General features: G+C 38.3%; 1 protein-coding gene across 3 annotated transcripts in view; it reads right to left on the bottom strand.

Moving 5' to 3' along the window:
• Positions 1-23994, bottom strand: part of EIF3H (eukaryotic translation initiation factor 3, subunit H) — a 128722-nt gene that overhangs the window by 95985 nt on the left and 8743 nt on the right. Inside the window, exons 2-3 of one of the 3 annotated variants that reach the window (XM_011941090.1) lie at positions 17326-17393; positions 17044-17175 (exon numbers count right to left, since the gene is read on the bottom strand). In XM_011941090.1, coding sequence (XP_011796480.1) covers positions 17044-17175; positions 17326-17367 — 174 coding nt within the window. In that variant the 5' untranslated portion in view covers positions 17368-17393. Of the gene's footprint in view, positions 1-17043; positions 17214-17325; positions 17394-23994 lie in introns of those variants that run through there. The other 2 variants (XM_011941092.1, XM_011941093.1) reach the window with 2 other exon arrangements.

Genomic DNA, 23994 nt, shown 5'->3' with positions numbered 1-23994 from the left:
AGCACCACTGGGTTAGGGTCTCCCCAACCCAGCTGGTCTCAGCAACTTTGGTTACAGAAAGATGCTATTAGCCAAAACAGACATGAAAATAGTTTACAACAATGCTTCTCAAGTTATCAGTGGTGAAGAACCCATTTTCCCCCAATCTATCACAGACCAATACTTTAGTAAAATACAATAAAACTTACTTACTAAAAAGATGAAAATTTAAACACACACACACACACACACACACACACACACACACACACACACACACACAAAGCCCAGGGATATCACTTGGATATCACAGCAGTGTCAAACTACTATAATAAAAGTTTCCAAACACTCTATCTTAACCCTGTGTTTATACTGTGCAGGCCAGTGTTCCCAAACCATTCCTTGTACTTTGAATAGCACTGGTTTACAGAATCCGTAACATTAAGCAGGTAAACAGTTCTTTCCCAACTCCCAAAATTGAGCATTTAGACTACAGAATCAAACATATTTATGTCACGAAGTCTCTCAAAATACATGAACACAATAGACGTGAGCTCCAAACTGTGTAGTATTAAGCACTTATATAACTGTAAGCCCAGTGGCATAAGACTGTGGCAATAGTTGAGAAGAGAGTAAGAAATGAATAGTTTTCTCTGCCACTCCTTGCTGCTTCTACAGGAGATGACAGGCATACTCCTCCACTGAGGTCAAATCACAACTCCCTTAGCTCCAATTCTATTCTGAACATTGTATTTTTAAGAATGATAAAAAAAAAAAACTTATTTCAGCAGCAGGGCCCACTTTGAATCACAACTTCTGTAAGACAGTGATTTATTTATTCAGTGAGTAAGCCCAGCTGAAACCCCAACATTCAAACCTCTCACTGCTGTCTTCCATTTGTTGTCTAGTACACAGTAATTCTAGAAATCTTTATTTCTTTGTAAAAATGTAATGTTTGAGTAAAAGAAAAAAACTTTAGTAAAAGCTTAAACATGAATTCTTATGAATGTATACACCAGTGTGACTGACTCCCCAACCCTGCAGTCTACACAAACAGAAAAATCCTATAGCATAGTGGTTGAGGGGCTGGGAACCAGAATCCAAAATACAGTTTGAGTGCCAGCTCTGCGGCCTTAGGTAAGTTACCTTATCTACCCTAGCCATACCTTCCTCCTATAGAGATAAAGACAGTACCAATCTCAAGCACTGTTGCAAAGATTAAAAAATAATACACTCAAACTACCCAGCACACAATTACTAGTAAGTCCTCAGTAAATGTTAGCTACTATTATAACAACTATTAAAACAAACATTTCACCTCTTCTCTTTTTTCTCCCTTTTTGTTTTTTAGAAGTCTGATTTCTTTAATTTTTTTCTATCTTTTTTTTAGAATTGTCATATGTCACCTATTCTCAGTCAGTCATCTATCCATCTGTCCATCCCAAGGAATATTTAGTGACTAAAATATGCCTAGTTACCCTTATGGTACAGACACTTGTCTTCCCAGAATGTTTACAGTTCATTCCTCAGAGAGTTTTTTTTCAGCCTAATAAGAGGTGAATTATAACTTATTAACCCAACTGATGCCAAGCTTCCATTTTCTTTAAGACGCATCAATCACCTGGACATACTATCTTTATGTGGTAACCCATACCACAAAGTTTTACAACAAGATATTTTAAATCTGCATTAAAAAGTCAAGAGTTCAATTAAATTTACTCAAAATATTCTGTATACATGTGTGTTTATCTGTATGTAATTTTCCCTTAAAACATCATTAAAGACAAAGCACAGTCCGTAAGTTTCTTAAAAGTCTGAAATAAAAAAGACAAAGCTCAAACTATACCAGTCACTGCCTAGTTGAAGAAGAGGTCAGGCAGGATGCACAATTCCTACTTGGCTTTACTACAGTTTTGTAGCTTCTGGGAGGTAAGTCCCACAGCCTGAATTTCTCACATCAATCACCGTCAAAGAACAGCTATTGCTGTAGAAGATTTTTATTCTCAAAGAAACTGTAATGCTGTAAAACCTCCCTTTAGCATATTCTGCAAAGTCAGTATCTAGACTTTCATTTAATTCTGGCTTCTTTCACTGACTGATCGTGAACTTGGCAGTTTTCTTATTTGGTTAAGCCTAGATCATTTTTTCTAACACTGAACAAAGATGGTAGTTATTGCCAAAATGTAAATTCAAAAAGCAGAAAGCTGCATTAGTCTTAAATTTAACACATTTTAAGGCTCAAGTGGGATAGGGTTCCATTTCATAACTGGCTGAGTCAAATAATAAATGGGATTTAAATCACTGCTGTTAAGTTTTGATGTGAAAGAAATTTAAGTTACTTCAATAGGGGGAAAAAAAAGATTTTTTGTTTCTGACACATATGGGATTAGTTACAATGCTCCAATACACTTAATCAATATCAACCTCTATAATATTTCAGTCTGAAAGGGCATATTTCATTATTATTCTCTTGGATCTAATGCTCACTGACGGTCCACATTTTTAAAGTTAAATCAACTAATAATTGTTGGGAAAAAAAGATAGAGAACTTAGCCTCAAGAAATTCAAAAGAATGGTAATAATCTTATAAAAATTAGTCACATATAAGTATAATGATGCAATCAAATGTACAAATATATAATCATAATTAAGAATTAACTGATAAGATGTTTAATGTGTAAGTTTCTGCTTTAGCAATTCAATATATATAACCAACCTGCAAATTTTCCCACATGTACCTGGTTGGTAATTTTTCTAAAATACAATGAGTGATTAAAAAGCTTAGCTGAAACAAAATTCATTTCCTTTCTCATAAAACAAAAAAACTGTTTAGAATTGTTATGAACTATCTACCTTCTAACACATTCTAAGTTTATTACATTCAAGTTTATTACATTCAGGAGCACTGGCCACTGCTTAAATAGAAGGCAGGACTTTAGGTGATTTGGGGGCACTCTCATTATAATTTGTTCCTGCCTCCTGATGCAGAAGGAAACACGTGAAAAGCAACTATGATTGCCTCTGTGAAGAGGATGGTTGGAAGACAGGGATGACAGTGAGAGTTTCTTTTCACTGTATACTTTTACTTTGTCTTTGATTTGTGTGCCATAGGCATGTATTACCAGCGTAATGGTTGTGTTTAAACAGGCTTAATAAATTAAAAGGGTTTCCATTTTCCTGTATAAAAAGCGTACCACAGTAAGTCCACCAGGTGGTTTTTCATCTTCTTTATGGTCAAGAGGGCCTTTAGAATGAAACCAAAGCTGATGTATTTCTGTGTAAAATGTAAAATGGGAGTTTTCTTCTCTCCAAAAGGAAAATACTTCTATTTTGTTTTAAAGGCTACCAGTAAACCACACTTGAAAACACCATCTACAAGCTCTCGTTTGGAGGATGAAAACAAAAGGTCGCAGGCAAGGCCAGGTGGTGGTGGCTCACACCTGTAATACTAGCTCTTTGGGAGGCCAAGGCAAGAGGATTACCTTAAGGCCAGGAGTTCAAAATCAGCCTAACCAATATAGAGATGCCCCATCTCTACAAAAGAATAATAAAAAAATAAGCCAGGCACGTTGCCCACACCTGTAGTCCCAGCTACTAGAAGGCTGAAGAGGAGGATCACTCAAGCCCAGGAGTGTAAAGCTGCTGTGAGCCATGACCGCGCCACTACACTCCAGTCTGGGCAACATAGCGAGATCCTGCCTCAAAAAACAATAATAGGCCAGGCACAGTGGCTAATGCCTATAATCTCAGCACTTTGGGGGGCTGAGGCAGGAGAAACATTTGAGGCCAGGAGTCCAAGACTAGCCTGGCCACCATGGCAAAATCCTATCTCTACTAAAAATAGAAAACAAAAACAAAAATTAGCTAGGTGTGGTAACATGCACTTATGGTCCCAGCTACTAGGGAGGCTGAGGTGGGAGGATTGCTTGAGTCCAGGAGGTAAAGACTACAGTAAGCCAAGATCACACCACTGCACTCCAGCCTGGGCGACAGAGCAATACCATCTCAAAAATACATACATACATATGTACACACACACACACACATATATAAATAATAAGTTGGGAATTAAAGTTTGATTTTGTGTGTAATAGTGATTTTCCAAAGGGGTGAGTTTTAAGACTACAGCTGTCCATTGAGAAGATAACTTAGCAGCACTGTACAAGTACAAAATAAGGGCTGTTAAGACCAGTTATACAGGCTTTGGTGATAGTTGAGAAAGGCAAAAAAAAAAAAAAAAAGAGAAAGGCAGCAAGAACTGAACAGTACAGACAATGTAGTTACAAACTCAAAGAACTAAGTAAGTGATCTTAGGAAAACCTCAAGAAACAGTCAAAGATGATACCAGAAGCCTGCATGACTTGGGTAGACAGTGGTATCACTAATGGACAGCAAATAAAATTAGATGGTGATGGGAAGAGGTGGAAATATAGAAAGTATTTTTTTAAAAATTCATAGTAAGCCTCACGATACAACAAACATCTGTGGCACTTAAATACTAGTTTAGGTACTATTAAGAAAATCTTGGCCGGGCGCGGTGGCTCAAGCCTGTAATCCCAGCACTTTGGGAGGCCAAGACGGGCGGATCACGAGGTCAGGAGATCGAGACCATCCTGGCTAACACGGTGAAACCCCGTCTCTACTAAAAAATACAAAAAACTAGCTGGGCGAGGTGGCGGGCGCCTGTAGTCCCAGCTACTTGGGAGGCTGAGGCAGGAGAATGGCGTAAACCCGGGAGGCGGAGCTTGCAGTGAGCTGAGATCCGGCCACTGCACTCCAGCCCGGGCGACAGAGCAAGACTCCGTCTCAAAAAAAAAAAAAAAAAGAAAATCTTAAAATTTTATGCCAAAATGCAGCTGATGTTTAAAGGGTCAAAGACTCAAAGGATTAAAAATACATATTTTTTTACTAAGTTAATACTGTTATCACTATTTTTCCCGAATCCAATTTTTTTCTTCTATGCCTTAGCATGGAACCAACATTATCAAGAATATGGCATACTAGCAGCATATTTAAGTATCCACTTCAGCCCTTTCAGTTTTGATGAAACAAATATAGTTTGTCATCAAAGAGCCAAGTAAATTACACTACACTTTGCTATTAAACCTAATCTTTACTGGATATAACCATTTTAAAGAATGATCTACCTACCAGTAGTAGTTTACAAAAAAGGAAGCTATAATCTCTTTAAGATATTATCTAAAACCTTGCCAAATAAAATAACATCCAAGTACCAATATTTTACCAAAAAAATTACAAACTAATTTTGAAAAGAAAGCAAATGCAACCAAGTTTTCTGTAAGTGCACAAATTAGGAGCTTTTATCTAAGAAATGACCTATGGTAGACTTGAAGCAAAAATAAGAAAATCTAAACACAAAAATAAGAACTTGCAAAGATTCTTTTCAAAGCTTCATGTTTTGTAGAGGCTTTTTTCTCCAAGGTGTGCACTAGGATTGAGCTGCAAGTCCAGAGCATTGCTGCCAAGACTTAAAATACCTGGAGTTGCTCAGCCAAACCAATGAAGTCCGAGATACTGAACAAAAGATCCGAATTTATCGTATACAGAAACCAGGTGAAGCAAAAAGTGACAAAAAGGCAAAAGATAAAAAATGCTTATTGTACACCCACACCTTTTAATGTTAAACAGATATTTGAGGTGTTAACCATATAAATCCAGGCCAGATTTGCTGTAACAACTAAAGTTAAAATTTTTTAATCATATTCCATTTACTTGGGAAACCATCCAGTTTGGAATTCAACAGTAACTATTACCAACTATTAAAATCAATATCTACTACTAAAAATCATATCACCAATGTAAGAAATTACCCATTCAGGTTCTGTTTATTACAGTAGGAAGGTCATTCACTATCTTCATATCAAACATATCTAGGTTTCATGTCAAACCTAGAGATCATAACTGATTTATCTCCCCCATGAGAAGTACTGTGTATGCTGCCTTAAATTATACCCAAGAAGACAGCTACAAGAAACAAATGACAGATTGTCATCACTAGCATGTATGTCACAAATAAAGTAAGCACTGTCAAAAAGCAAACGGCAATGAATTTCAAGAAGGTGTCTGACCCTAAGGGAAAGGACCAATGGCCCAGGATGTTTGCAGGTTTATCCAAATCTTGGGAGGAACATAAAAATGGAAAAGTCTGGCCCAGTGTGGTGGCTCATCGCTATAATCTCAGTATTTTGGGAGGCCGCGGTGGGCGGATCGCTTGAGACCAGAAGTTCTAGACCAATCTGGCCAACATGGCAATACCCCATCTCTACTAAAAACACAAAAATTAGCTGGGTGTGGTGGCACGCAGCTACTTGGGAGGCTGAAGCATGAGAATTGCTTGAACCTGGGAGGTGGAAATCACAGTGAGCCAAGATCGGGCCACTGCACTCCAGCCCAGTCGACAGAGCGAGACTCTGTCTCAAAGGAAAAAAAAAGGAAAAGTCAGATGGACTAAGAATTACCACCTACCTAATGTAGGTAAATTACCTTACTTAGGAACACCTACCAGTACTCTTCCCAATGCTCCTTAATATACTGATTTTCTTTACTATTGATCCCCAGTATCTTAATATGTCAACTCAGCAGCTTAAGGTTGCATTTTTCCAAACTTGAGAATATTTACTAAATTGACTTCTTAAAGCTACAAATCTGCTACAATATGACTGACTATTAAACATAAAGATTCTAATATCTGTTTTCTCATGCATTTTAAAGTTACAAGTCTGTAACACACCTGAGTTTTGAAAAATGTATTTCCCAACACTCAAACAAGAAGCACTAGATTAACTATTCTCTACACACCTTAACTTCTATTTCCTCCATCTGAATATTAATGAAATCACATAAACTATTTGTACCCACGTCTCCTCACTGATAAAATAGCGATGTATCAATGAGTTGTTGTATTGCTTCAATGCCCTAATAAACACACAATACTTAAAACAGTACCTGTCACACAACACATAACAACTACTAGGATCTTAAAGTGTATGAAGCTGCTATAAAATGTAAAAGAAAATGAGTCAAGGATGGCTGGACGTGATCTGAATTCAAGCTCTAGGATATATTCACTCTATGTCTTTGAAAAGCCATTCAGCTTCCTGGAGTGGGAGAATCACACGTATAATCTAGATAATACTAGTCTGCCCAGTTCCTGGAGCTACCAAGATATAATAATGTATGCTAAATGATTTTTCTATTATAAAAATTCACTATTTGTAAGCAATAACATCTTACTTGCCTCAGCAAAAAATATAACTAAGCAATCAAAATGTCAGACTGCATAATGAATTTAATCCTCACTCACAAACACTCAGGTTAGAGATAATCCTGCATAACTGGTTTTTCACTCACAGCAAATACAAACCTGAAAAGCAAGGGGATAAGAAACAGATAAATTTAACAACCAAAAAAGGCACCAAGTAGAAATATAAACTACTCAAGGCACCTAAAATTCAATGACAGGGGACATTTATTATAGATGTAACAGACTACCTAAAGGGATTTCTTGACAGATCTACTGTCTCTGTCTCGTCTGGTTCAATAACATGTTCTTTTTTTTTTTTGAGACAGTGTCCATCTGTCGTCCAGGCTGGAGTGCAGTGGTGTGATCTCGGCTCACTGCAACCTCTGCCTCCCGGGTTCAAGCAATTCTCCTACCTCAGCCTCCCGAGTAGCTGGGATTACAGGCATCCGCCATCAAGCCCGGCTAATTTCTTTTGTATTTTCAGTAGAGACAGGGTTTCACCATGTTGGCCAGGTTGGTCTCAAACTCCTGAACTCAGGTGATCTGCCCACCTCAGCCTCCCAAAGTGCTGGGATTATAGGCGGGAGCCCGGCCCAATAACATGTTCTTAATGATAATACTATGCAATCAAAACATGGTTAGGTTGTGTTCAATATTCTCTGACTAAAGCAGGAGAAAATTATGTATTACAATTCAGAAAGGCATATAATTAAAATAGCTACAATATGCAAGTTTTAGTGCTTGAAAGGATTTCAAATTACCTGACTGAAAAAACTGTCTCACATGTGAAACAACTTACGTATGTACCACTCAAGTCAGAAAACTCAAAGAGGCCAAGGGTCATATAATTGTTTTGCTGTCAAAACATTAAAAGGCCAAATTATATTCTACTTCAGAACAGGATCTCAGCCAAAAGCTTCCATTTCAACGGAATTTAACAAGCTGTTGTCTAGTCTCTTTAACTTCTTAAGAGTATCACAAAAAATCTACAGTGACACATGTGATAGCCTGGCATTACAAATCCAAATTACTGGATTTAGGTCACAAAGCACTCCCACCAGCCCACTGCGGTGGCTCACGACTGTAATCCCAACGTTTTGGGAGGCCAAGGTAGGCGGGTCACCTGAGGTCAGGAGTTTGAGACCAGCCTGACCAACATGGCGAAACCCCGTCTCTACTACAAATACAAAAAATTAGCCAGGCGTGGTGCCGCACACCTGTAATCCCAACTACTTGGGAGGCTGAGGCACGAAAATCACTTGAACCTGGGAGGCGGAGGTTGCAGTCCCCAAGATCGCACCATTGCACTCCAGCCTGGGCAATAAGAGCAAAACTCTGTCTCAAATTAAAAAAAAAAAAAAAAAAAACACAGTACTTCCACCAAAATTTTTCCATTAGATTTGAATAACCATCAGGTAGGTAAGGTAGCAATAACATTTATCCCCAAAGTTGTTGTGCGGATCACAACATCTAAAATTTAACACAAAATTTAACCAAACAACACAAAGTTTAACCAAACATCCCTGTACAGGGTCTTATAATAGGTGCTCAATTAACGTTAGTGATTTTTCAAACAGATAAGAAATCGACAAAAAGATGGAGACATACGAACAAGCCCATAAAGCTAACTAGTTTATCCCCAACTGTGTGCTCTTTTCTCACCAACACTCTATTAATTTCTACAAAGCATTTACTAATCCAGTTTCTTAATGACTGATTTTCAAGAAAATTTCCACGCAACAGCAGTATATTCATTCATTCACAACATCTGAGTGCCTTCTATACACAACGTACTATTCTAGATACTTGGAAATACTGCAGCGAACAAATCTGACGTGGGTACCACTCTCAGGAAGCTGATATTCTAGTGTGAAGAAATAAGCAACAAGTAAAAAGAGTTTTAGACAGAAACAAGGACCAAACTCGATACCACAATTTTCAGATGCTCAAGTCCTTTATATAAAATGGTGTAGTATTAGTAATTGCATGTAACTTAGGTGTATCTTCCCATATATCATCCCTAGACTGCATATAACATTTAATACAATGTAAATGTTATGTAAATAATTATACTGTATTGGTTATTTGTATTTTTAATTGTTTTTTTCCTAGTATTTTCGATTCATGGTTGGTTGAATCCATGGATGTGAGATTGCTGGATTCAGAACCCACAGATATGGAGAGTTAACTGTGTATGTAACTCGTACTTTTTCATTTATTAATAACATACTCTACCTTACTTACAAAACCAGGGGAATAAGGCATCTAATAAGATAACTTACATAAAGTGGAAAACAAAATTTAAAAGGTAAGAAATTTCAATAGCAATGGGTTTCAAGCACTGACTTGTGGAGGAGACAAATGTTTTACACTTTAGCCTTCAAAAGGGTTATTATCTCAATGAGAAGGGGAAAATATATTAACAGTAAATCACTAACAGTATGGATCACATACCAAGGTGAATGATACAAGCTGTCATTAAAAAGTTCAGAGAAAGGAAGACAGCAATGTTTCTTCTCAAACATTAATATGCTATAAATCACCTGACTGGTCAGGAGAGGGGCCTGAGATTCTGTGATACTGTATGTCTGCATTTCTAACAAACTCAAGTATAGCCAGCATTGCTCATCTTACTGATCATGGATCATACTTTGAATAGCAAGAGTCTAATGAACATAAGAAAGGTTAAAATTCAAATGTTCTAGGGAACAAAGTGGGTTCAACATGAAAAGTTTAACGGGAAGAATTAGCCTGATCTTGTCTAGGAACAATGAGACCACCTGACAGAATGAAGACCGATTCTTTCATTTCTTTATCTTTGGTTGTTTTTTGTTTTTTGTCTTTTAACTCATCTGTATTTGCTACAACTTTAAGCAGAATGTGACTCAGGCACTACATTTCCATCCACAAGACTAGCTCTGAGTTACTTTTGAACTGCTTTATGATATGCTTACGTAGGCTTATAACTTTGCTTCTCCAAATGATACTTTTATTTGGAAAACAAGCCCTCTGGAGAGTTCCTTCCATCAAGTTCCTTCAGTTTAACCATTCTCCCAATTCACAAGGAAGTACCAAGCACTGACACTTGCAAGGCACACAGTAAGAGACACATTGACAAGTCTATTGGAATGGACAATTAAAAGATTACTGAGAGAGAACATTTCAATTTAATGGACTGACAAAAATGGGTATCTATCCACACGAAAGATAAAAGAGATGTGAAGCAATGGGATTCCTCATAAAGTGCTATGACAAATGTGAAATGGTACAAATACTTAGGAAAATAATTTGACATTATGGTACTTAGTGTAACTGTCGAGGAGCATCCCTCGCTATCAACATGATTGATAGCGTCCTACCAATCATGTTGTGAGACAGACATATCAAGACTCAAAACACAGGAGAATATAAACTATGATTTAACTCGTATTTATTCAAATAGACAGGTGAAAACAATCAAACTGTTTAATACTCCATGTGGTAAAGCTACAAAAGAATCATTAAAACAAAGCTCACCGGCCAGGCGCGGTGGCTCAAGCCTGTAATCCCAGCACTTTGGGAGGCCGAGACGGGCGGATCACAAGGTCAGGAGATCGAGACTATCCTGGCTAACACCGTGAAACCCCGTCTCTACTAAAAAATACAAAAAAAACTAGCCGGGCGAGGTGGCGGGCGCCTGTAATCCCAGCCACTTGGGAGGCTGAGGCAGGAGAATGGCGTAAACCCGGGAGGCAGAGCTTGCAGTGAGCTGAGATCCGGCCACTGCACTCCAGCCTGGGCGACAGAGCGAGACTCCGTCTCAAAAAAAAAGAGGAAAAAAAGTCAGGGCAAAAAAAAAAATGAAACACAGGGAGCTAAAAGAGACAATGCTGAAAATTTTAATATGGGAAAGTCCTGATGATGTTTATGTACTAAGGGAACATACAGTTGACCTTAAACAATATGGACTTGAACTGCACAGGTCCAGGGAGTGAACCTTGCATATAGGAAAGGCCAACTTTTCCTATATGTGAGTTCCACAGGGATCCACAGGGCCAACTGTAGGACTTCAGTATGTCCAGATTTTGTATACACAGGGGTCCTGGTTTCCCTGTGGATACTGAGAGACTGCTATATCACAGAGACAGAGGAATTGACGAAATAGGTCTAAAATAGGAAAGGAAGGGTTCAAGAATATAAGAAAAATTGGTCTTGGCCGCCATCAATGTGCCAGGAAGGAACAAATGTGTTAAAACATCAGGCTAAACATAGGATGAGACTAATCTCTGGGTTCACCTACATCTACATATGGCTGAGAATGGTCATGAGAGTCGGGACTGTGCTCTACCTTGCTCACCTATATAATATCTCATATAGGTTATTGTAATACATCCCAGCATGTAGCAGACCTAGACCTGGCATACGGTTGGCAATCAATAAATATTTGTTACATGAATGAAGAACAGAATACATCTACAGATTCAAGTTAAACTATGTGGAGGATTTTTTAAAAAACAGAGTAAGTCGATTAAGTCACATTTTTTATTCAATGTGTGATGATGAAAGAGAGGAATTTCAAAGAGAAAGAACTTCATGAACCAAAAGCAAGGTCATGCTTACTGCTTGAATAAGGATGTGAATCTAGGTCTGTCTTTAGCATGACTTTATTTATTTATTTGTCTGTTTATTTTGAGATGGAGTCTCGCTCTGTCGCCCAGGCTGGAGTGCAGTGGCACGATCTCGGCTCACTGCAAGCTCCACCTCCCGGGTTCATGCCCTCCTCCTGCCTCAGCCTCCCGAGTAGCTGGGACTACAGGCGCCCACCACACCCAGCTAATTTTTTGTATTTTTAATAGAGACAGGGTTTCACTATGTTAGCCAGGATGGTCTTGATCTCCTGACCTCATGATATGCCTGCCTCAGCCTCCCAAAGTGCTGGGATTACAGGCGTGAGCCACCATGCCCAGCCTTTAGCATGACTTATTAAAGAAAAAAACAAGTAGTCTGAGTGGTTGGAATTTACAGTTCCTACAAAGCTTGGAAAGAAAGGAAATAAACCTGAACATAAACGCAAGAAACAAGAACAACATTTTGGTGGGCTTTAAATTCAATGTAAAGTCACTGCAAACATCTAAGGAAAGAAGTTAAAATCTGAATGTTCACATTAAAGGAACGTTTTAATAAAAGTATGAATGGTAGACTGAAGAGGGCAGAGGAAAACAATATTAAAATAACCTATATAAGATACTAGAACATAAACTAGGAGTAGTATAAATAATAAAATGGAATATATACTCATTCATTTACCCTACTCTGTCAATTAACAGGTTCAGCATTGGAGATAAAACAGGTGAAAAAGCATAGTCCCTGCCCTCAGTAGCATGTATTCTGATGGAGAAAACAAAGAAGAAAACAAACAAGATAGTTACAGGCTGTGGAAAATCCTAGACAGAAATACAGGGTGCTGTGATGGAAAAATAAGGAGAAGAACAAGTCTATAAATCTATTTTAGACATGTTAAACACGAGATGCCTATGAGATATCCAAATAGTGACGTCAAACAGGCAATGGGTAATCAAGAGAAGCATTCAAGAGCCATTACTGGCAGAAATATAAATCTGGGACTTACCAGCATATAAATAATATTTAAAGCCATGAGCACAGATAAGAATACCTTTAAAAATACTACTATAATTACTGCAAATAAAGCAGCAGCTACACCTAAATGGTGACTTATTCTGTCCCAGACATTGTTCTACTTATTGACATATATTCAGCCCATTTAAAGTCTCAAAACAATTCAGATGAGGAACATGAGGCACAAAGACTTACCCAACGTCATTCAGCGAATTTCAGAGCTGGGAATCAAACCCAAGCAGTCTGGCTCCAGAGTATGTACTTTTATTAACTTCATTACACTACCTATGTCAAGCAGAGACTAAAAGAAAAGCCAAAACCTAAACCATGAGACATTCCAACATACACAGATAGGGAAGAAACATAAAAGGTGAGGAGTAAGTGGCCTAAAAGGAAGGACAGTGATTGACTGGGGTCATACACCAGTTAAGAACCCTCAGGATTTAGGTATGAAAGCAAAAGAAAGAAATCATAAACTATTAAAATTGATAGGGATAGTGGCAATCATTTTGTGGATGAGAAAATGTACCTTTGGAGTAAAACAATCATAGAAGTGTTGTTAGTTACTGGTGGTTGCAGACTGGAACGCATGTCTCCTGATTACCACCAGTTCAGTGCTCTTTCTACAATTCTAATCTACATTAGTAAAGTTAGCTTTCGGAATGATTTGAGAAACATTAATAAGGATGAGAGTGGCAAAGACACTGACAGTAATCTGAGTGTTTACGATGACACAGGTATTAAACACTTTAAATACCTCAGAATTTCATTCTCATAACCCTTATGAGTTACTACTTTATCATCATCCCCATTTTATAAAGGATAAGCCTGAGGCCTAGAAAAATTAATAACTTCCCCAAGGTCATGCTTACTGCTGGAATAAAGATCTGAATACAAGTCTGTCTTCAGGATTCTCTTGGCTAATATATAATACTGCTTTCCTAAGAGTAACACTGTTAATCAAGATGAAAGAAAGAAAGAGAGAGAAAGAGAGGAAGAGAGAGAGGGAGGAAAGGAGGGAGAGAGGGGAGGGGAGGGCAGGGGAGGGTGTAAGAGTTTTTTTAAACTGTATCTGGGCAAAGGTGGGTATACTTATAAGACATCCAGGTAGAGACAGTATTAAAGATGGATGATGCTTGGTCACTCCATGCACAATCATCCATTAATAAAATTTAGAGTAACCAGTACTCCTTGTATCTAATAATGTATAAGGCATAAAGAACATACCATTTCAATGTTTCCTACACGATTTACGGTAACTGGAAAACATTCACAATTAAAATATGAGCAACCAAGATAAAAGAACCTTGCAACTGCATTATAATCTAGCTGCCTAAAATTATATAAACGACAGAAAAGCAGATGTCCAAAGATAGGGAAAGTTGTTAGGAATTTATTTTGTTATATCTACCCAATCGGTGAAGAAAAAAGCAGAGAGGTACACACTACTGTGAATGAGAGATAATTCACTAAGTTCATCAAGAATCTGGATATAAATAACCCTCACATAAAATAATCCTTTAGCTGCTCTTATTATGATTGATTTTGGAGTCACTAGTAAGCCTCTGATTTTTTATCCGATTTCCAAGGTGCTTTGGTAATCAAAAAGGGTCTTTTTGGTGGTAGATACGAGCATTTTCACCACCGAAAAGGTATGTCTTCCACAGTAAATGATAACATTTACATGTATATAAACCAATCTCCTCTGAGAAGGATTAAGCAGTTCCTTAGCATTAATCAATTCTGAGAGAGCTGATTAAAAGAAAGAGTAATTTGTGAAATCACAAATTTGAGAACCAGTTTCTTAACCTTCCTAAGCCCATTGCCTATTTGTGAAACTTGAAGTGATCCAGTCCATCTCCACCTGCAGGTCTCTTTTTAATTCAACAATCCCTCTTAAAGCTGCCAGGACATTGTTATGGAAGTGCTTTTATCACTGCCCTATGTTAGACAGTATTTGGCACTTAAAAGAACGTCCTAAAATATTTGCTGAATACATGACCTCCAAATAGATTTATGCCACCGACCTGTTGCCTTTTTCAACTCTGGAAACTAAGTGATTCAAAGAGTGCTGTTGTGACATAGCAAATTTATTAAGAAATATGTTTCTAAGAAATAAACATTTCCCAAGTGTATAAGTGGTACTTATTTTCTTTTTTTTTTTTTTTTGGTTTTTGAGACGGAGTCTCACTCTGTCACCCAGGCTGGAGTGCAGTGGCGTGATCTCTGCTCACTACAAGCTCCGCCTCCCGGGTTCAGGCCATTATCCTGCCTCAGCCTCCCAAGTAGCTGGGACTATAGGCGCCCGCCACCACGCCTGGCTAATTTTTTGTACTTTTAGTAGAGAAGGGGTTACACCGTGTTAGCCAGGATAGTCTCCATCTCCTGACCTCGCAATCTGCCCGCCTTGGCCTCCCAAAGTGCTGGGATTACAGGCGTGAGCCACCGCACCCGGCCAAGTGGCACTTATTTTAACAAGTGTAATCTAAGTCCACCCACTAGCTTTAGAGATTTGCAATCTCTAAAGACACGTCATTTATTCCTGAACACACATCTGCCTCCCATGAGCCAGGGAAAGCCAGAGTGCCAGTACACAGACCAAATAGTACTCCATTTTCTTTTCTGTTTTTTGTTTTTGTTTTTGTTTCTTGAGACGGAGTCTCGCTCTATTGCCCTGGCTGGAGTGCAGTGGCAGGATCTCGGCTCACTGCAACCTCCGCCTCCCAGGTTCAAGTGATTCTCTTGCCTCAGCCTCCTGAGTAGCTGGGATAACAGGCGCGCGCCAGCATGCCCGGCTAATTTTTGTATTTTTAGTAGAGACAGGGTTTCACCATGTTGGTCAGGCTGGTCTCGAACTCCTGACCTCCTGATCCACCCGCCTCAGCCTCCCAAAGTGCTGGGATTACAGCCCTGAGCCACCGCACCCATTCTGCATTTTCAAAGTATTACACAAGTGACATTTAGAACAAAACATCCCAAAGTTAATCTCTTGCCTGCATCTTTCAAACTCTGCTAACCACAGACATTAAACTCATAATAATAATCATAACATTAAATGATTACATTGTACTACAGGTCACCACATAAATTTTTTCATTTAATCCAAACAACTCTATGATATAGATACTCATCATTCCCACTTGACAGATGAGGAAAGCAAAGCTTGGAAAGGCTAACTTGCCTAAAGTCACAGAGCTGGTTAAGTGGAAGAGCCTAGAAGACTGAATGAGCTCTTAACCACCAGGCTACACTTTGGTATCCAGTTTAAGTCAGTTCAACTGATTCAATTATACGCTGGATTTAAATTATCAATAGTTTCCACTTAAAAATACTCCCTTGCAATTACAATTTTCACATGAATTTAAAAGTACTTCCTTATTACAAATATCTAAGATCTGCATTAATAGGAAATAACCTTTAAAAAAAACCAAAGGAAGAGAGGATGCTTTTTAAAAAAAGAAGCAGGAAGGATGCTTTTTAAAACTAGAATGTCGTACAAATGCATTTTGCTTCGAAACAACAGAATAAAATTTCTCATTCTAGATTTTCCTTTTCCCAGCTAAGTCCATTTCCTTATCGAGAATTTCCTTGGATGTCCTAGTTCACGAACCTTAACTATTAAACACATCTAAGGCCCTTCTCTTTGATATTCTTTTATGTTTTTCAGAATGAACCCTACAAAAGAGTCTATTTTAAATTATGCGGTTTCAGATAAAGCGCCGAAGTACAGGCTCAAAAGAGTGGCTACAAGGTACACCTCCACTTGGGAAGTATAGATGTCAGATCCTAGTAGGGAAGCAGTGGAGTTTCCTTACTCTCTCCTTCCCAAAGCCCTACTAGGTCCCTAAATCCTACTCGACACCTTTGTTAGCGGCTTGTCTCCGGGAGTCTTTCTTCAAATCCCCCCCACCGGGCATCTCAAAACAAAGACCCCAGGAACCTGTCACTCACACCCCTATTCTCAGTCCCCTTCCTGAAGCCCCAGCTGTCCCGTTAGAAGACAAGAGAAGATTCTCGCCTCTCCTGAACAAAAAGTGAAGATGAAAGAGATAAGTACTAGGGAAAAACTTTGGCCCAGCCACACCAAGCCCGGGGGGGGGGAGAATGCTGAAAAGTACGGCTGGTGGGACGGGGTTGGGAACTGCGCTCCCCACGTGGGCCAGAGGAAACGGAACAGCACTCACGAGGCCATCTATCTGCACTTGCTTCACGGCTGAATCTCCGGAGCCGCCTTTGCCTTTGCCTTTCCCTGCTGCGCCGGTGGTGGAGCTGGAAGAGGTGGCAGCAGAGCCGGAGCCTTCCTTGCGGGACGCCATCTTTCCAGACAGGAAGAAAGAGAAACGTGAGTTACCGGAAACGGAAGTACAAGTCTCGCGTGACGTCACTCGCAGGCCGGCGTTCGAGGGGCGGAGATGGAAGGAGAAGCCACTATTGGGCCCCGCCTCCCTCCTCTTTTCCAGTTTTACCTTATTTCCAGGCGTTATCCTTTGTGCATGCCTACTGTACATTTTCGACCTCTTTCCAATGGAATGATCTAAGATGAAAGTAAACTTTTTAAATGTTTAATCATTCACCATTAGGCAAACGGTCATAATAGCATTACAGTTTACATTATTTCTGTAGTGTTTCTTGTGTAAAAATGCTTTCATTTCTGATCTCGCAATGAAGTGCTGTACTAACTCGCATTATGCATATTAGAAAACTGAGGAGTGTTTTGTCCGACATTATTCTGTTAATTAGCGGTGAGCCAGTATTGCGCAACTTGTTTTACGTAATTTTAGATAGCTACTTGTAACCACTTAGATTATACAGAAATTAAGACATGGAAACTTTTATCAGAATTACCAGAAATAGTAGCCTTCTGCTATTTGTTTCATGTAGAGATTTACATGAGTAAAGTACCAAAGAAGTTATTTTAGGTATTGTTGAAGGATGATGCAGAACATACTTTCTAAAAATCATGCTGATTTTGACACATTACTCTGAAATACACATCTCAAGTCCTTAAAAGAATATGTGACAACTGTAAGAAGCCATTTTAGATAAGTAATTTAAAACATTCTTTTCTACTTCCAAATGACTTTTTTCCTATCCCTTGTTTTTGAAATGTTTATTCATTCAATCAATATATATACAGAACTGATGAAATAGTTAAATCAATAAACGGCATATCCTGCCCTGAAGTTTTTTGTTGTTTTGTCATTGGGATCTGGTGTTATATTTCAATCTGGGAGAAGAAATAATTACATGTTACAAATTCTTAACACTACAAAATGAAAAGTTAATATCCTCTCATTTCGAGTGTATCTGAAATATTTATTAAAATAGACTACATCCTAGGTCACAGAGAAAGTCCACAAATTTAGAGGTGTTAGAGGTTGATCCACGAGGAACTACACTAGAATTTGGTAATAGAACATTCACAAAAAGAAAAAACAGAAGAAAGAAAATCTCTCATGGAAGAACAGACTGGAGGTTTTTGCCTACCACTAAGTAGCTGGAATGATGCGCATTAGAAAACAGCTAGGCTACTTATGAACAATAATACATTTATTTATTGCTTTATCCTACAACATACATAATACAGTTTTGTTTCAGAATTATGATACCAATATCCTCATAACAGTAAAACTATAAAGTAAAGTTTAACATTTCTTTGCAATTTTTTTGTCCTTGAAGATATCCAACTAAGTTTTTGCACCCATGTGTGCTAAACACACTACAATGGGTTATTTTCATCTGTCCTGAGACAGTTCACGTGGGTCCTCATTATGAAATAGACTAGATGTAAGAGGTATGAGAGAGAGAGAGAGAGAGAGAGACAGAGAGACAGAGAATATGAAGAATTTGAATTAAGAAATCAATATGATCACCTTGACAAGAAAGGGCCCGGAAGCAATGACATTTCCTTCACTTGGATTCCTAATTTCATTCGTATCTCACTGGCTACCTCCTTTATTCTCAGTTCCCATTCCTGATTTTTCTACCCCTTTTCAACCTTTAAATATTGAAGAGCACCAAAATTTAGACTTTGAACATCTTCTTTCCCCTATTTTTGCTCCTTTTATGGTGATCTCATCCATTCTCAGGGCTCTCAACATCGCATATATTCTGATTCCCAAATTTATCCCCAGACCTCTCCACTGAACACACTACCATGTTCATCTGCCTATTCAACATCTCCATCTAAATATCCAATAGGCACCTCCCACTTAATCTTTCCAGAACTGAGCTGCAGATACCACCACTCTTATCCCCGAAAATGTTCTTCTCACAGTCTTCCCCATCTCGTTTGATGACAGCTCTATTCTTCTAGTTGATAAGGCCAAAAACCTTCTCTGTCATCTTTTACTATTCTGTTTGTTTCATGCCCTACCCCTGATCTATCAGAAAATCCTATAGACTCCATCTTCAAAATGTTTTCAGAATCCAGATTTCTGTTTCTGGAAAGATGAAGTAGACTTATTTTTTCTACTTCCTCCTAGTAAGTAGAACTAAACGCCTGGACATTATGTATAAAAGAAACATAAGGAGATTGAAAAATGCAGAGAAGAAAGAAGACTGACTAGAGACCTCAGGACCCAAAGTACAACAAGGTGGTGATTTCCCAAGGTTTCTATTTGTCACATATATCCCAGGCTTGGAACTGACATTCAGTGACCTGAAAACAACAACAGACAAAAACAAAAACAAATTTTTAAAACCTCTAAAAAAATCCTGTTCTCTGCATGCTGTCATTGGAGACCATGTGGGAGCTTGCAATTCCACACTTACCACACAGCTATGAGGCACCCATGCTATGCCCCAAAGGAATGATGTTAGAGGAAGCCTAGTAGAGAACCAGTATTTCATCACAGCCAAGTGGTTATGAGGTCACCCATCCAATGTGTCAGTGGGGGCAACACAGAGGGCAGTAATGAGGCTCTCCTAGCCCTTTCATCAAGGAGGTATCAGTGAAGGTCTAGCAGGATCTGGAACTCCCATCCCTCTACCAGTAACAAAGAACCACCTCCCAAGGGAGTCAATGGAGGCCCAGTGTTACTGTACCCTCTCTAGGAAGTAACGAGGAGGGCCTACTCCCCTGCCCTTGTATTGCCAGAACTGTGTCAGTGGAAGTCAGCTGAAACATAAGGTCTCAATAAGATCCAGAGTTCATTAAAAAAAATACCCAAATGTCCAAGTTTCAATTAAAAATCTTTCATCTCCTCAAGAACCAGGATGTACATGCACTAGAAGATTTCAAACTAGATGAAACAAGACAATCAATAGATGCTGCTGAAATGACAGAGAAGTTAGAATTAGCTGACAAAGATTTTAAAGCAGCCCTCATAAAATGTTTCAATAAACAATTACAAACACACTTGAAACAAATAAAGTCTCAACAAACAAATTCAGCTTATCTAAGATATACAAGATGTAAATAAGGACCAGCAAAGGACATAAATAGACACTTTACAAAAGAAGACACACACGTGGCCAACAAGCATACGAAAAAATGCTCAATATCACTAATCATTAGGGAAATGCAAATCAAAACCACAATGAAATACCATCTCACACTGGTCAGGATGACTGTAATTAAAAAGTCAAAAAATAAAATGTTGGTGAGGTTTCAGAGAAATGGGAACACTTGTACACTGCTGCTAGGAAGGTAAATTAGTTTAGCTGCTATGGAAAGCAGTGTGGAGATTTCTGAAAGAACTTACAGTAGAACTATCATTTGACCCAGCAATCTTATTACGTATATATGGTCAAAGGAATATGAATCATTCTCCATAAAGACACATGCACATATCTGTTCATCACAGCATTATTCACAATAGCAAAGACTTGGAATCAACCTGGATGCCCATCAGTGGTGGATGGGATGAAGAAATGTGGTACATATATAGCATGCAATACTGTGTAGCTATACAAGAAATGAGATCATGACCTTGCAGCAACATGGATGGAGCTAGAGGATGTTTCCTAAGTAAATTAACATAGAAACAGAAAACCAAATGCCACATGTTCTCATTTATAAGTGGGAGCTAAACATTGCGTACACATGACAAAGGAAAGAACAATAACTGGGGCCTATTTGAGGGTGGAGGATGGGAGGAGAACAAAGATTGGAAAACTACCTATCAGGTATTATACAGATTACCTGGATGACAAAATTATCTGTACACCAAACCTCCATAACACACAATTTTCCCATGTAACAAACCTGTGCATGTAACCCTTAAACCTAAAATAAAAGTTGGAAAGGAAAGGAAAAAAAAAAAGAACCAAAATGCAATGCAAATGGAAATTTAGAACCTAAAAAGTACAATAACCAAAACCAAAAGCTAAATGAATGAGCTTAACGGCAGAATCAAAAGGAAAAAAGAAAAAGGTCAGCAAAATAGAGATAGAATGATAGAAATGACCTAATCTGTACAGCAGCTTAACAGAATGTAAAATGATGCACCATTGTGGAAAACAATATGGCAGTTCCTCAAAAATTAAGCATAGCATTACCAAATGATCCAGCATTTCCCTTTCAGGTATACATCCAAAAGAATTGAAAGCAGAAATTCAAACATATTTGTACATCAATGTTTATAACATCATTATTCACAATAGCCAAAAAATGGAGACAATTCACATGTTCATCTGCTGATGAATGGATAAACAAAATGTGGTATATACATATGATATGGTTTGGCTGTGTCCCCACCCAAATCTCATCTTGAATTGTAGTTCCCATAATCCCCATGTGTCATGGGAGGGACCCAGTAGGATGTAATTGAATCATGGGGGCAGTTACCCCAAGCTGTTCTTATGATAGTGAGTGAGTTCTCATGAGAACTGACGGTTTTATAAGAGGCTTTCCCCTTTTGCTCACCACTTCTCTCTCCTGCCATCATGTGTTTGCTTCCTCTTCCACCATGATTGTAAGTTTCCTGAGGCCTCCCCAGTCATGTCGAACTTCTTTCCTTTATAAATTACCCAGTCTCGGGCAGTTCTTTACAGCAGTCTGAGAACAGACTAATACAACATACAACGGAATATTATACAGTCTTAAAAGGAATTAAATTCTAATGCATGCTACAACATAGATGAACCTTAAATACATTATGCTAATTGAAATAAGTTGGACACAATAGAACAAATACTGTATTATTTCACTTATGTGATTTCCATAATAGTCAAATTCATCAAGAAAGAAAGTAGAATAGTGTTTACCAACACCTGGGATGAGGGAGAACTAGGAGTTATTATTTAATGGGTACCAAGTTTCAGTTTGGGATGATGGAAAAGTTCTGGAGATGGATAGTGATAATGTTGAACAACAATGTAAATGTACTTAATGGCACTGAATCGTACACTCAGGGGTTTAAATGTTAACATTTATGCTACATATACTTTTTTTGATTTTTCAAAATTTTACTCTAGTTTCATGACAGATTAAATGTTACATATATCTTACCATAATAAAAAAATAGACTGGTACAAAAAATGAACAGAGCCTTGGGAAACTGTGGAACTGTAAGAAAAAAAAGTCAGGCCAGGTGCGGTGGCTCACACCTATAATCTCAGCACTTTGGGAGGCTGAGGCAGGTGGATTGCTTGAACTCAGGAGTTTGAGACCAGCCTGGGCAACATGTGAAAAACATTCCTACCAAAAATACAAAAAATTAGCTGGGTGGTGGTGGCATGTGCCTATGGTTCCAGCTACTAGGGAGGCTGAGGCAGGAGGATCGCTTGAGCCTGGGAGGCAGAGGTTGCAGTGAACCAAGATCATGCCACTGTACTCCAGCCTGGGTGACAAAGTGAGACCCTCTGGGAGGCAGAGGTTGCAGTGAGGCAAGATCATGCCACTGTACTCCAGGATGGGTGACAAAGTGAGACCCTAACTTAAGAAAAGAAAAAATCTCAAACAATCCTATCATAGGAATCTCAAAAGGAGAAGAAAAAAAGAACAGGGATAAAAAAGCATTTGAACAAATAATGACTGAAAGCATTCCAAATAGGGCAAAAATCATAACCTACAAATTCAAGAAGCTTAGCAAACTCCAAAAGGGACACCCCCTAAAGAAATTTACACCAACACATATCAAAGTCAAACTTCTGGAAACAAAGAAAAAATCTTGACAGCAGAAGAAAGAAATAACACCTTATTTATACAGGAAAAACAATTAGAATTAAAGTGAGTTTCTCGTTAGAAACCACAGAAGTCAGGAGGAAGTTACACATTTTTCAACTGCTGAAAGAAAAAAATGTCAATCGAGAAGCAAATATTCAGCAAAAATATCCTTTAAGAATAAAAGAGAAATCGAGACATTCTCAGATGAAAAAACATTGAGAGGATTTGTCACTAGCATACCTACCCTGGAAGACCTGCTAAAAGAATTTATAAAGAAAGGAAAGGACAAGAACAAAAAACAAACAAACCAAACATTGAACCATTCTTAAAGAAGAAAGAACACAGTATATTAAAATACAGATAATTATAGTAGCCTTTCCTTCTCATCTTGAGTTTTCTAAATTATTTTTTATGGTGAAAACAAAAATCATGAGATTGTCCAGCATGGTTCCAAATGTCTGTAGAATAAATAGTTAAGACAATTACATCTAAATGAACATGTTTAAGGGCCTTTATGGCCCTTAAAGTAAGTTTCTTAGTTTCTTCTACATGTCTGCATTGAAATTCAGCTGCTTTCCCTCATTTGGCTAAGAGGTAAAGTTTCTACATGTCACTCATACTGGTAAAATGACAAAGCACTGAACCATGATAAATTATTTAAATGTAATGTAAACCCTAGAGAAACCACTAAAAAGCTTTACAAAGAGATACACTCAAAATAACATAAATAAATCAATATATGATTTAAAATGTTCAAATAACCCAGAGGAATGAAGAAAAAGAAAAGAGAGAAATGAAAACAGAGAGAATGAATAAAAAGTAACTTAAATGGCAATCTTAAGCCCAAATATATTAATAGTTACGTTAATTTTTTTTTTTTTTTTTTTAGATAGAGTCTCCCTCTGTCACCCAGGCTTGGAGTGCAATGGTGTGATCTTGGCTCACTGCAACCTCCACCTCCTGGGTTCAAGCGATTCTCTTGCCTCAGTCTCTCAAATAGCTGGGATTTCAGGCACCCCCCACC

The sequence above is a fragment of the Colobus angolensis genome, unplaced genomic scaffold, assembly GCF_000951035.1.
Source record: "Colobus angolensis palliatus isolate OR3802 unplaced genomic scaffold, Cang.pa_1.0 Scaffold198, whole genome shotgun sequence".
Classification (NCBI taxonomy): domain Eukaryota; kingdom Metazoa; phylum Chordata; class Mammalia; order Primates; family Cercopithecidae; genus Colobus; species Colobus angolensis.
Note: the sequence above shows the minus strand (reverse complement) of the source record. Positions and strands in the feature narration are given on the sequence as shown.